Source organism: Callorhinchus milii, unplaced genomic scaffold, assembly GCF_018977255.1.
Source record: "Callorhinchus milii isolate IMCB2004 unplaced genomic scaffold, IMCB_Cmil_1.0 Scaffold5, whole genome shotgun sequence".
Taxonomy (NCBI): domain Eukaryota; kingdom Metazoa; phylum Chordata; class Chondrichthyes; order Chimaeriformes; family Callorhinchidae; genus Callorhinchus; species Callorhinchus milii.
This window is the reverse complement of record NW_024704746.1, coordinates 28963964-28978911: the sequence shown is the minus strand read 5'-3', so window position 1 is coordinate 28978911 and position 14948 is coordinate 28963964. Positions and strand designations below refer to the sequence as shown.

General features: G+C 39.4%; 1 protein-coding gene across 1 annotated transcript in view; it reads right to left on the bottom strand.

Moving 5' to 3' along the window:
• Nucleotides 1-13817, bottom strand: part of vwf (von Willebrand factor) — a 41817-nt gene extending 28000 nt beyond the window's left edge. Inside the window, exons 1-19 of the mRNA XM_007904158.2 lie at nt 13786-13817; nt 13474-13531; nt 12434-12607; nt 12159-12261; nt 11510-11718; nt 9741-9865; nt 9096-9309; nt 8204-8326; nt 8011-8122; nt 7613-7659; nt 6972-7108; nt 6739-6877; nt 5819-5919; nt 5495-5690; nt 3520-3735; nt 2990-3230; nt 2249-2340; nt 1020-1180; nt 828-931 (exon numbers count right to left, since the gene is read on the bottom strand). Of these exons, the coding sequence (XP_007902349.2) occupies nt 828-931; nt 1020-1180; nt 2249-2340; nt 2990-3230; nt 3520-3735; nt 5495-5690; nt 5819-5919; nt 6739-6877; nt 6972-7108; nt 7613-7659; nt 8011-8122; nt 8204-8326; nt 9096-9309; nt 9741-9865; nt 11510-11718; nt 12159-12261; nt 12434-12607; nt 13474-13531 (2552 nt within the window). The 5' untranslated portion in view covers nt 13786-13817. The remainder of the gene's footprint in view (nt 1-827; nt 932-1019; nt 1181-2248; nt 2341-2989; nt 3231-3519; nt 3736-5494; nt 5691-5818; nt 5920-6738; nt 6878-6971; nt 7109-7612; nt 7660-8010; nt 8123-8203; nt 8327-9095; nt 9310-9740; nt 9866-11509; nt 11719-12158; nt 12262-12433; nt 12608-13473; nt 13532-13785) is intronic.
• Nucleotides 13818-14948: the final 1131 nt, after the last annotated feature.

The following is a 14948-nucleotide window of genomic DNA, read 5'->3' as shown; positions in this document are numbered from 1 at the left end:
GATACCAAAGTGGATTATAAATATCCTGTGGATCAAATAAATATTTAAAAAGTAAATTGTTAGTCATAAACTGATTTTGCTGTCTCATTTATAATCTGTATTCGCCACCAAATGCACAATGGTTTTCCACTGAATGACATTGAGCTTCATTGTTTTGAGAGATGTATATTTTACGTGATGGAGCACAGGAGGGTGGCAGTTACTATGAATTAGTGCTAAATTAATTTAGCAGTGTTAAAGACCACGCGCTAATGATTGGACCCTCATCTCCAGGGCAGGACTTTTACCCACCTATTGCTCTCGTAATCAGGGAGAAGATTTTATAATAATAATAATAATCCTTGCATTAAATATAGCATCTTATCACATCTTGGTTAAAAGCCTCAGGTTGTGGTCCAGTAGTTATCAGGTAGCCTAGGATTTGCATTGATTTCATTGATTAATTTAGTAAGATGTAATATACAGAGATAACCAAACAAATAAGTAAAAGGTGCATCACAGACTGAAAACGAATGGAAACTCTCCTCAACAGGCTTCTCTCTGCTCGTTCATTATTGCTAGAAATTATACCTTGTGAAAATGCACTGGAGTGTGGTACAAGAAAATAAACTACCTCATGCATATTATTATTATTATTATTATTATAAGCTATCGCTTATCATCAGTTATTGAGTCTGATGTCCAATTCAGTATTTTCCAGTAAACCATTGCTCTTAACTGTGTAATACTTACCTGTGACTTTTTTTTCACATGTAATTGCAATCAATTGAATATTAGTCAAATTCCAAATGGATCTGGATGAACAATCATGAATAAAATGTACTCACCAAGTGTTACAATCCTTTTTCACAGTTTCCCCAGGACGGTATTCTTTGCCATTGTGTAAACATGGACACATATATGGAACAATACAAATGTCCGCATATAGTACCTAAAAGACAGAACCTATATAAGATCCAAGTGCAAACATATCTGTTCTGTATTCAGCAGCTTGAAACATATATTCAATGTGTTTTTACCTGCCCAGGAGGACAAACACAACCTGACATGCATTTTGAGGTTACGCACTCAAAGTCATAATTCTGACATGTTTTTATGCATTCTTTCCCCTTTGCTGTAGGGTCATCTTTTGGACAAGTGAATGTTCTCAGTGGTGGAGTGCAACGTATGTCTCGCTTATCTGCAAGAAGCACATGGTGGGTTCAAGTAAATCAAGTTTCAATTTAATATATTCGTATTTAAAACACAAAGCTTTGACATATATTGGTTGTTCCAAAGTGGACTATTTAATAATGTACACATTAGACCCACAGTGGTTTGTTTTGTATATTGCTTCTGCTATCTACCAACAGCTAGCTTTATTTTCCTATATATTGTTGCTTATTCTTTTCCCTGATCTCAAGTTAAACTCCCACTATATACAGTTCAACGGAAGTGTCTAAGATTTAGTTGATAAAACTGTGGTACCACGTAGCATTAAAATTGTATGCACTTGGTAGATTCAGAATTGTTAGCCAGTCTATCAGACCGTGAGCACAATGCTGACAATGTTTTACTTTAAATGTCTCTGTTATGTTGTGTTTCAATGGTTCTGAAGCCTCTGTCAGCTTCAATGAATTAAAACTCTACTCAGTTACCAGGGATAGAACGCTGGCAGATTACTATTCGATCACAAGTGTGATTAATGCATTCACTCAGTTATAAACATGTAATGATGTCTCTAATATCTACTTTCCTCTTTTCTACTACTGTGATACTAAATAATGTGAAAAGCTAACAGTGGATTAGTTTCACTGCATGCTTGAAACTGGGACTTTTATTTGGCAATTTACGATGTTGTGCATCTAGCATAATGTTAGTTGTCCCTTTGCACACACTCTTGTTCCCATTTCCAGCTTTGAAATAAGACTGACTAAGCTGAAGGAACATTGTAACATTGGATCAAGTAGCAATGCATTCACCATTACCAATGTTTATACAATAACAACAACAACTCGGTCCCGGGATTCATTACTGTAAAGCGCTCTGAGATGCCGTCCGGCGTGGAGGGCGCTATATAAATCCAAGTTGTTGTTGTTGTACAATAACATTAATAGATTAATATTTCACCATATGAGGCAGGGTCTCGCAGAGGGGATAGGGGTCATCACCCACTGATGTGACTGTCTTTAACCCAGTTTTAAAATACAAGCTTCGACCAGTGTAAGCGCACACTGTTAAATTGACTGTTATGAAATCCCCTTCTCACCTCTCTCGAACGACTCATCCAGGAACACACTTGGTGGATAGGCATGGGAAAATTCACTGGTACTGCAATGCATCTTGCCATTCTCACAGTAACTATAAAACATTCAAAGCCAAGTCATTTCATATTATTGCTAGGTTCTTACCTCTCTTTTCTCATCCTGTTTGTCTCCGTAAAGCTAGTTCTTCCCTATTCTCCTAAGGCCACTTATCTTTCTGTCTTTTGCAGCAATGTTTCACAAGCACACTCTTCAGTACCTCACCAAATAATTTTAGTGACTGGTGAATTGATGCATTTAATAATTTTTATGATAATAATTCTCATGTTTCTCACATTATTAATGTGACATTGTGGTAGATTTTCTCTAAACAAAATATGTGGTAATTTGGATTTTTCATTAGGTGACAAAGCTGTGATTGAACCATATTTAACCATATCACTGATCTTCTGTAACGTTTATCTATTTAAACTGTGTGGCACAGCACAAGCACTCATTTAATTAACAAAATTCTGCAGATATTTCCAACACAAGTCATTTGAATTTGCATTCCAATACAAGTAATTGTGGGTAACTCCATTGACTGAATGTTTTTGAATTGTTACACACGAGGTCACAAATTAACAATGATGTCAGCATCACATCCCATCATATTAATACTTACAGAATTCTAGACAAAGTGCCAGTTGCTCGACAGAATTGTATATTTACATTCTTTGTACTGAGCCATTCAATTCATAGCTTACCATATACTATACTGCAAAGAAATTTCCTCATGGGGATTGTAAATGTCACCGTCAAAATAGCAGGAGCATTCTGTTTTCTGTACACAATGCCCGTCTTCATTGAGATATTGATTAGGGGGGCAGTAACAACCTTCCAAGCAAAATTCAGTGCAGTCGGTTTCCGGGTAAGAGAGTGACCGACAGGTCTGATTACAAGGGCTCCCACATTGCTGATAGATCTGGCCTTCAGGACAGGTCATTTCTGTTAGAATACAATAAAGTTATCAAATAGACTGTTTAAGGTAACAACAAATTACAGTTGTATTGCGCTCTTCACGTTGGGACCACATCCCAAAGCGCTGATTTGATATCAAATATCTATTTCGTCCACAAAAAATACAGTTAATTCACTTTACAGTATCTTCTGTGAAGCGCTTTGAGACGTGTCGAAGACGTGATAAGGCGCTGTATCAAATGCAGGGATTAATATTATTATTATTTATTATTGTTATCGGCTGTATAAACGTGTAGAATGAAACAAATTCACTAACCACAGAAGTCTGGTGTCCTCCAGTTAATCAGTACACCTCTCCTGGCACATATTGCTGCGTATGTGGAAACAGCAGAGCACAGACAGTCTTTGCCATTGGAGCAAGCACAAACATCATAGTGGCAGTTCTTCAAGAACGGGGCAGGGTTTACTTCATGATGGCACGGTTCAAACTCAGTTAACAGCAGAACTGAGCACACGTCTTCAGCATATCTCACTGAAACACAAGGTAACGTGGGATGAAATATGCTTTTCAACTCCCTTAAGCATAGTCTAAAAACAATTCCAAACACTTTAAATATCCACACAAAGGACAGGGGGAAGGAATTGATGATCATACCGAAACCTTGGGCAAGTTTCCTTACTCCACACGCCTAATAATCCCTCCAAAACTAAAAACAATAATTAAATTGGTCATTTTCAATTTTCAATGTTTGTGGGACATTGCTGTGCGCAATTGGCTGCCGCGTTCGCCCACAAATATACAGTCAATTCACTTTACAGTGTGTTCTGTGAAGCGCTTTGGGACGTCCTCCCGACGTGAAAAGCGCTATATCAAATGCAAGGATTATTATTATTATTATTATTATTATTATCTTATATGAAACAATAGAGTCTAAAACAAACCGATTCCCAGTATTTCTGTCGGTTGACATAATGTATTCGTTCCCATGATGGTGCACATGCAGACATCGAACACTCGCTCAAGGTGAGAAACTTAGGCTAAGAGACCCTTCGGATTGCTATTCATAGTTTAAACTGAGAGTGAGAAATAGGTATACAATCTGCCTCCTCATTTGAGATCATACATGGTGCAAGGAAGTAGAAGAGTTAAAAGTTTTTTAACGAAAGAGGAAGGCTCCTTCTGAAAACGTAACTGGCAGCAAAGTCAATTTCCAAAGCCAGCTTCCTGATTGCTGATTTTATTTTCCTTCTCTGTCAAGTTTCCATTTGATAGAAAGGATGCCAAGCCTTGTAACTAGAATATTAAATAATTTTATATTGTAGCAGAGATTAAGACTGACTGTTGCTACTGATTCTCATTATCCAGTGAAGTTATACATCGCCTCACACACAAGCATCTCCCAGATGCGCTACATTGCGATAAAACATCACAATATACATAAGTTTCTTGTACAAGGAACGCACATGAAATTGGTATAATCTTACTGCTCGGGAGAACACAAACCCAGAAGGCATGTTTTTTCATTCTACCATAATTATGTTTTTGCCTCAGTGGGGAATGATTGTTATTCACTAAAATGTTTATTTTTACCATTTTAACACTGATTTTAATATAAAAACATAGCAGGGGAACTGAATTTATTCTTTGAATTTCACCCACACTGAGGCAAATTGACCTTCGTTTTTATTCCCCAGTGAGAAGCAAAGGTGAACGGTTTAGTAAACAGATTATCCTGATTGTGAGTTGCTTTTGTAGTTATAACTAAAATGATTTTATTGGGGCAATAAGGGGTAATGCAGATCAGCAAGAATAACTTTCTATACCATGTGGAAATGCTTTAACCTGGTTGTTATTATATCCTTTTTCTTGTTTAATCTAAACATGTGGCTCAGTTGGTAGCACTCTCGACTCTGGGTCAGAAGGTTGTGGGTTCAAGCCCCACGCCAGAACTTTAAGATCATACTCTTGGGTAAAACTATATTGCTATCTTGAGGGAACGTTGAACGTCTGAAATGCTGTCCTTCAAATGAGATGTTAAATCAAGCTCCATCTGCCCATTCATGTGGATGATGAAGATACCATGATACTATTTAAAAAGAGACAGGAGCTTCTCCTCGTGACTCCCAAATAAATTGGTGGTTCACTTCATGGCTGTGCATAAATTGGCTGCCACATATACAGGCAATACACTTTACAGCAATTACCCACAAAGGTTTTGAGTGGTTTTGCCATTATAGGATTATTATACAGTAAATCCAGGGTTTCTAAGGATTTACTGGAAGCGGATTACCTCTTTTAGGGTTTAATTTGCAGGGGTCGCCTTGTGTATGTTTCAGATCAGCACAGTCACCATTGGTCTTCCACGAGTTCCCGAAATTCACCACCTCCGATTCAACAAGTCCTGATGGTGTGAGGAAGTCATCTCCTTGATTGCCATTGTAATTTCCACATAAACCACAGGTTGAGCCAGTGTATGTTGGACTGAGCTAAAGAAATAATTCAGAGATAACATTTTGCGCCGGTGAAGTACTTCAATCATCAGAAAAGTACGATCAATTCAAACCAGCAAATCTAGTAAATCTATTGAATCATAACTGTCAGGGGTGAGGGGTACCTTGAAGTAAACTTTTCCTTGTCCATCCCAGTCAAACTGAAAATCTTCGTTGTAGGTCACCCGGATGGTGGAAAGCATAGTATGCTGAATACGAAGGCCACCTGCAAGAACGTTTTACCAATTAGAATAAATGTTTAGATTAACATCAGGCACTTTCTTTGTTTGCATTTATTCTCCCTAATTTTCTTCACTCCTTTCCTAAATGCACTGACTCTTCAGTTCCATGGTCAGCAGTTGCCATCCAATAAATCAAGGATAGGGTGTTGCAAATAAGGCTTGTTAGGACTGGGAGTAGGAGGTAAATATATTTATTTTTAGATGAGGACGGAGGCAGTGGTGCCCACCAAGACTCAATGAAAAGATTATTGTTTTTCTCCATTTATATAAATAATCTGGATTTGGATATAAGGAGAACCATATTAAAATTGACACATGATACCAAGATATGACTTGTGGCTAATTCTGAAGTGAACCTCACTAGGGGACATAAACAGACTGGGCAGATAGTTGGCAGATGAAAAATTATTTAGAAAAGTGTGAGGTTATATATTTTAGGAGAACAAATAAGGAGAGGGTATGGTACACTTTTAAAATGAGTGGAATGGCAAAGACAACAAGGGGTTAACATACATAACAACAACAACAACATCTTTAAATAAATCTTTAAATGCAAGTTGATAAAGCTATATAAAAAAGGTAATGGAAAATACTAGTTATAATAAATAGGGACATAGAATATAAGAGCAAAAGTGTAAGCTAAACCTGTACATATGATTGGGTAGATTAGACCATAGTTATGGTATCATGTCCAATTTTGTCAAGGCCAGAGAGAGAGAGAGAGTGCGGAGGAGATTCACTGGGATGATAACAGGTTTAATTTGAGGTTGTATTCATGAGAACTGGGGATAATAACTACATACCTTGAATTAGAGGTGTCTGTATGTCCATGCCATTAACTGAAACTCTCCCTCCATGTTTAAGTTTAACTGTCAAGTTGCCCAGCTCTTGGAATACCAATGTGGTTGATCTTATGCAAACTGCTTCGGGATCATCTGCACACTGGAAGCGATTTTGAAACATTATTCTATCTCTAATCACAGGCATGGGATTAAAATACAAAAACAATTATTTTAAAAAATACTATTTTCTGTACCTGGATTTTTTCTATATATGCAGCGAAAGTGTTGTCCTCACAGTCCTTTGCCATTAAGTACTGACACATCCCACTGAAGGTGAAGTATTTGTCGTCGAAACTCTTAAAATGTGATTGTCCAATAGCAAAACATTCACCTGAACATGAAAGAAATAGAAATCACGTGATCACAAGATTGGTCTGGATGAAGAAAGCCCTTCAGCTCATCTGATCTCATCTCTACTGAATAATACCAATACCCTACTGTCTCCCCCATAATTGCATCAAGCATTTTTTTTTAAATGAGTCTAGTGTCCTGGCACCAATCACCTTTCCTAGCAACGTATTCCAGTCATTGATTACTCTCGGTAAAGAAAAACTTTCTTGCATCTGCACTGAAATTGCTCTTCACAGCTCCAAATCAAGGTCCTCTTTTTCTACTGCCTTGATACATTCCAAAGTATTGATCTGTGTACACTTTATCAATCCCATTTAATTATACAATTTATTTACAAGTTTGATTGCTCTGCTCTGTTCTACTGATCATTAAGCATTTGACACGAGTTGGATGTATATGGTTTAAAAAAAATGACTGTGTATTGTAAGATGATCACTCTGATTAAGGAATTGGTATTGCTTTTAGCATGTAATAAAATACAGACCTGGGCAGTTCTCATTGGTACATTCCCATTTTGCATTGCTGCAAATGCTGTTAAAATAAAAGCAACAAAACAACTCGTCTTTATCCACAAATCAATTAACATTGCTGAAAAATTCATCAAAAGTTCAACTACTGCTTAATATCTTATTTAGAGCATAAAACGCTAAACCTACACGCTTCAGTAGATTAACACTGAACACTCTTAAAAATTGGTTTAAGTTCTTAAAGCCTAAGTACCCAACGGCAAATGAGCATTTGATCACCCTTCTTGCTTGGAGCAGGTCAGAGGAGTATTGTGGTCAGAGTCAAAGTTCAGTGAAGACTGGCACTGAGTTCAAAACACTGGATATATCCTATCTGGATCATTTCTAGATACCTTGCTTTGGTTACAATACTAACCACGTGTGGCAATCCTGGGAGATACTTGAACCTGGAGGATATTGTCGTCCCATGTGCATGCAGGAACACTCGGACAACTCTACACAAGCGTCCCCGTCCAGTACTTTCCCATCTGAAAGTCAAACGTTGTATCAGAATCCTTGCAGTATCCCATCACTCAAAGCAGAGCTGCAAACGAATAAAAGCTGCTCACCTGTGCACATGCAACCATCCTTGCATGGCGCCTCACACACTTCGTTGATATTCAAACTCCTGCAGGTCCTTGCGCAGGTTGGCACGCACTCAACATACTCCATGCCGGCAGGACATCTGTAGCCTTGTTAAAATAAAGAATGGATTTGCTTCAGACAGCTCGGTAACGCAGTTAGAGATATAGAGAGTGATATGGCATGGAAACAGGCTACCCTGTCGAACTAGTCTACGTTGGTGTTTATACTTCACGTAACCTCCAGTTCCCTTTATCTTGCCCCTTTATTCCTTTCTACCTCCTGTACGCATCACGTTTTCTCTTAAATACAACAATTCTTTTTGCTTCAACCACAGTTTCGAGCAGTGATGCATTTGCAGGTACCAGTGATGCGTTCTTTTTAAACAGATGTTAAAACGTTTAAGTTCTCTGATGCTACTTGCACAAACTAGTGACCGTTACGTAATGTACTAACGTCAACGAGATTTCCTTACAAACCTGTAGAGATTATGAAAAGCTGTTTCATGTTACATGGCAGTACATATGTTTTTATTTGTAAATTATTTTAGCATTCCAGCACAGCTCACAGAATTACAAAATTAATCTGGACGAAGAAGGCTTTTTGGCTTATCCAATCTCATCTGCACAGAACACCCACCCCACCATACCTACCGCAACCATACAATACAAAATTATATCTGTATCGCGTCTTTCACATCGGGAGGACGTCCGAAGGCGCTGGACAGTTAGGGATTTGGACCCAAGCTGGTGATCGGGATCGGGGAAGGTGGAGGGGAGGGAGGGTAGGTAAGTAGCTGAGGGCTCGGTCGAAGAGGAGTGTTTTGCGGGAGGCAAAGGAGGGAGCTATCTTAATTCTTCTGCGTATTGTTTTACTTACTGCATCCAGTTTCTGCAGACCAGTCATGGAGAATTAAACCAGTGTGAGCGCAAGATCTCGCATATTCCAGAAACACGTGGCAGTGACAGTTCTCTCCTTCACAGTGGCACACTTCATCCTCACAAGTGGCAATGAAGGTCTCAGGATTTATTTGCTGCTTACATTTCCCAAATACGTGGCTTGTACTGAGCATACTGCACTTTCCCAGCAAGTCCTACATTCAAATAAAACTTGATCACATAACACAGCATTGCTTTATCTTCTCTCTTACTCTCTCTCTCTCTCTCTCTCTCTCTGTCTCTCTCCAAATGTAAATTCTTGTGATTGATTCACATAAAAAGAACAGCATAGCCATTGCATTCAATAAGATCAGCGTAACATAAATTAAATGTATTTTTTCAATACTGTTTCCTAGTTCAGGGTGGTCCAACTTTTGGCACCGGCCAATTTTATCCAACCTCCCCCAGCCTCCCATTCCATTTCATCTGTCTCACCCGCTCCCTCCATAACCCATAAACGTTGTGTTGTGTTTCTAGAAAGAAAACACAAAAATATTGCTTATGCGGCCCGCAGAACTTTCTCAAATAGGGCATCTGGCCCTCAGCAGCCGAAAGGTTGCACCACCATCTATTGGTGTGTGCTTACCTGCTCCAGTGCTTCAGAGGACATATTGCATGTCTTACTGGGAGGAGATACTCTGGTGCAGAGTTCCTCTGCTCCGTGCATCGCCCAAGAGTTGGCAAAGTCATAACTGCTGTCAACCTGGAAACCTGTGAAAAGAAAAGCCAATGGTTATCATTTTAACCGCCAGAATTTCTTAAAACAATATTTCACATCCTGGTCGAGTTCTCGCTTTCTACAACTCATTGTCGACAAGACTGAAGCTCGACGGCTTTGCTTTTCATCACAGTCTTCTCACCTCAGGCACTGACTGGATCAATCTGCCCTTTATAACCCTCCCTCCCCCCCGGCTTGGCATCATCACAAACAAGTGGCCCCAACTAGAAAGCGAATGTAAGTTGAATGTTGGGAGAGAAAGTGATAGCTTTGGCTACGATGTTCTCCACAGTGAAATAATCTACTGACAACCAGTGTCTGGGCTCACACGTGAAAGGAATGGTGACTTGGGCAAAATACAGGGAGGCAGTTCCCGAAACTGTAGCCGATTAAGAATCCAGTCAGTCTGGAAAACAGGACCACAAAAGGGAAAACTGAATATTTGAAACAATTGTTGCAATGGCAGAATTGTTATTTTAGGTGTAGACATCCTGTTTTGCAATAAAAGAGAAGTGTTAGCCCTGATATACTGATAGTGTGGAGCATGCTGACAGTTCATATCCTTGAGCCCATTGCCTTACGAAAAAAAAGGCTTGAAACTTAAGAGAACAGAGCTTTAGGGATCTTTGGTGCTTTCCAGTGCAATGTGTCTTGAATTCCCTCCAGAGTGGTTTCTCGTTTTAGCTTTAGTCCTTTTTTGTCATAGTCACCATCTGACAAACAATAGGGTTGACTTTGTGTTCCATCCCGAAATCCCACTGACTCCCTGCCTCCCTCCCTCCCCACTTCAAAGCCAGCCTCAAGACGTTCAAAGCTTCTTTGACCGTGCTGTCGGTCATCTTTCCCCTCCCCACTCTCTTAAGCTCCCACCACCAGCGATCGGATGCCCAATCAGCAACATAAAGCACTTTAATGCATCCTTCTGATGTCAAAGGCACTATGCAAACATAAATTGTATTGTGCTGTATTGATTTCTAAATGGATGCTGTAACTAAACTGTCCGTGACCAACTTGCACGCGTAAAGTGCCATGTAGATCTGGTTTTGGAGTGAGGTACCTTCAGGTTCAAATAGGTAGCAAATGCTTTGAGATGCTGCCCCACGTGAAGGCTGTTATGTGAATATAAGTTGTTTTTCTTGCTGCTGTTAATGTACATTGACCCAAGGTAAACCACTCCCCGAACACATTGTGTTATAGCAGTCATCCAACAAGTGGTTATGGATTCCCAGATTCCTTAATTAAAAAATCCAGTGAAAAATCATTGCAAAATATCAACAGATACCCTGGTGTGATGTTAAGCCATTGGTTTTGTGGTCTGTGAGATTGCCTGAGTTCATCCATAAGATTACTACTTTGTAATCTTTCCCAGCTTTCAATAACATCTGTTTATTACCAGTTTTCTTTCTGTATAACTTATAATGCAGCTACCATCCACAGTTGGTTGATAGCTTTGTAGCCTACCTTTGATAACATATCATTTGATCTCCTGCACCCACATCCATCAAATAAACAAGTTAATAAAACACACTGCTGATATAAAGAAGTTATTCTCCTATGAAAAATCTAATTTATTTTCTGACTATTATTTCAATTATTTCTCCATTCCTGACAAAGTACATTAATAATTCTGGCCTTACCTTCTTGACTCATGTAGTCATCTTGAGGAAAATTGTTATAATTGCCACAGAGTCCACACGTCTTTCCGAAATACTTTTTGGACAAGTTAATGATCACGTTTCCAGTGGTGTCGATCTTGGCTGTGAATCCATATTCATCACTTGATATGAGGTAGTGACCTGCTTCAGTTCCTATGAAGACTCCGTGGGATGCAAAAGGCAGCAAAATCCTAGCAGGGGTCAAAGAAGGCAAAAACAAGGTTTAGATGCACAAATGTTGAAGTAGTAACTTTTAATGTTCATTGTGCTGCAACTAACTTTCACACTGCTGTGTGCAATTGGTCCCGTGTTTCACCCATGTTTTGCCCCGCTGGGAATCAAACCCAGACCTCTCGCTTGCGAGGCGAGTCTCTAACCACTAAACTACAAGATTCCAGGATGAAGTGCGTGGAGAATGGAATATTTGAAATTTAGAACAGCAAGTTCCGAATACTGTGGAGAATGTCAAAGACTAGTTGATATCAAGCTTTCTCTTCCCTTCTGATCAGAAGCTCCAGAGATACAGAGAAGTCTCTCAGAGGTATACAAGTCTTGGACCAAGTTGTTTAGGATCTATTAAAGCTGCAAAGTAGCAATAAATTGCATATGATGCAGTTAAAGTGGAGATTACCTTTTATTTCCCACTGATAGTTCTCCATTTAAAGTCAGATGAGCGTCAAAGTATTCTCCCAAATACAAAGAGATGCCTTTTCGTTTTCCACCCTGATAGTTACCTAGAAGTCAAAAGAGTGTGATTTAGCAAATCCTTTGAAGCAAAAAGGTGCATTAGCTCTCCTCATTGAAATGGGCATACCCTATTTTGTGGGATCGGGTTGAATTTATTGCAAATTTAACTGATATTAAACTCATGTTTGCAAGGAAGCAGTGACGGTGTATTCTATGTACCTAAAAGAGAGAATGAGCGTTTGTTGCAATCGCTGGCCAGCTTATAACTGCAGTCTCCTGGAAACTCATAAATTTTCCCATCGAAGGTCTGGATCCAATGTTCCCCAAAAAAGCTGCACCGAGCCATTTCCGTCAGTTTTCCTTTCCCCTCCAAAAGCAATGATCTCCTTTGTCCTGCTCAGCAAAAAAAAAAGAAAGAGCATTAATGGCATAACAGGAAGGTCGCTCACAAAATTTACAGTCAATTCACATCGCAGTATATTCTATAAAGTGCTTTCAGACATCTCGAAGATGCCATAAGGCGCTAGAACAAATGCAAGAATTATTATTATTTTTCAGTTACAACTGACTTGGTTACATTAACTACTGCTTACATTACAAGTACAGTAACACCTGTACAACAACAAGCACTTATATAGCACCCTCCACGCAGGGTCTCAGAGAGCTTAACAGTGGCGGAGCCTGACTCCGAACCAGGGGTTGGGGGGGAGGAGGTGGCCGTAAGCACAGTTGAAAAGGAAGATTTTCAGGCTGGACTTAAAAGAAGGGAGAGAGGGGGCAAAGCGAAGGGATTGAGGGAGAGTGTTCCAGAGTTTTGGGGCACAGTGGCTGAAAGCGCAACCTCCGATGGTGGGGCAGAGAGTGCGAGGGACGAGCAGAAGGCCGGTACCAGTCAAGCGGAGGCTACGGGTGGTGGATTGGGGAGTGAGGAAGTCGGAGAGATAGGGAGGTAAGTGAAGGGATTTGAACATACTAAAACTACGTTGCTAGATTACTTACTAAATAAAACCAGTTCTAAGATCAAAGTAACATAATTACACAAAGCACCAATGCAAGTGAAATGAAATGAACTAATGTATCTTTAAGAAGAAGGCATCCTTTGAAGGATTTAGTTGGCTGGAATTACTATATTAGCTAAGTAGATCATATTTAACTTGCATTTTCTAAAGGTCATTAATCGGTAGCTGGTTACTGTGCTTAAAATCAAACTGTAACGTAATCCTAAATACAAACCGAGACATCCCTAGGGGGAAACGTACCTTGAGACAGAGGCAACAAAACCCACATGAGAAGGAGCAGAGGATGATTATTCACCATCTATAAACATGCACACATCAAAAGAAAAGACAATAAGATGGCATGGTCCACAAGTCTTAAACTAAAACTGCTCCACATCTACACATATTTCTGCATAGACAAAAACACTTTTCAGTTTGCCCACAATCCCTTTTAACAACATCCACTGTGTTAATTTATATATTGTCGGAATAGCAACCTTGTAAGCTTGGTAAAAGCTTCCACCGAATGACTATTTGAACTTGGTGCAGGACTAAGTGAGAAGAAGTGGTTACCTTGCCCTCTGCTTGGCACAGTGGTGTGGAGTGAGGCAAGATCTGGGAAAGAAATTATGGTAAGTTCAACACGACGTTAAATCAATATATTTTGAACATCAACAGGAGTGACCCAAAGCAGAAGTGTTAAGTGCCTTTGCTGCAAAATGGTACAATTTATACAGGACAGGAACTGTTTAAATAATCAACACTGAGGAGGAAAGAATGTTGTATCCGTTCTGTTAAAAGTTGTGCCAATTATTTTGGCTCTGGTAGAAACCGTACTGTTTTGTTGACCATACAGAAACAATGGGAGGAAACGAGTTAGTGCCCACTGACAGATCCTCATATCGCCTCCAACCTCCGCAATGGGAATAGTTTAAGGCATATCACCTTTCAAATGATTCCTATGAGCTTAACGTTTGCTTTTTATTATTAATTACCTCCTACGTGATTGTGAGAGTTTTTTCATTGCTTGTTTATTGGAGCTCAGTACAGCACTTGCATTTCACAGACATTGGTGAGTTTGTAACATATAAGGAAACCATCTTCACATATTATGGGGTTGATATACAGCCGGATACATTCAGAAACTCCCAATTTTAGACAAAGTGACCATTATGTGGAATATCACATGATATATCACACCCTGTTTGGCAGGTTTGTTATGGATATTTCTGTTCCATTTCTATTCTTTCTGACTTCATTTTGTGCTAGCTTCCAGACACCGAAATCACTTCTGAACCACATTTCAGAATGACAAGGAACAGGATTCATCTCGAGGTAAGTAAATGCACACTTGTTACATATAAAAGTTTGTGATGGGAAGAAGTTTCTCGAAATAGCAATATGTATGAATATGCATATAATTTGGTCACTTAATCCACGACTGTTTGTGGGACAGAGCTCTGGTCTACTGCAGACTTGCCTGGCTCAGACCTGGCGTGTGCAGTAACTACTGGACCACTGACCCCACCAAGATTTAATAAATTGGTGGAACAGCCTCGATGGACTGAATGGTCTCTTCCTGTTCCTGGTTTTCTATCTTCCTAAATCCTCATCGTCAAATCCCGAGATTGCAATCTTCTCCAGAATTACATTGCAACCTGTACTCTTCCAGTGTTGTTTTTTTGTTATTTTTGTTAGGTAAGGGTGTCAAGGGAAAGAGGGTAAAGGCAGGTAAT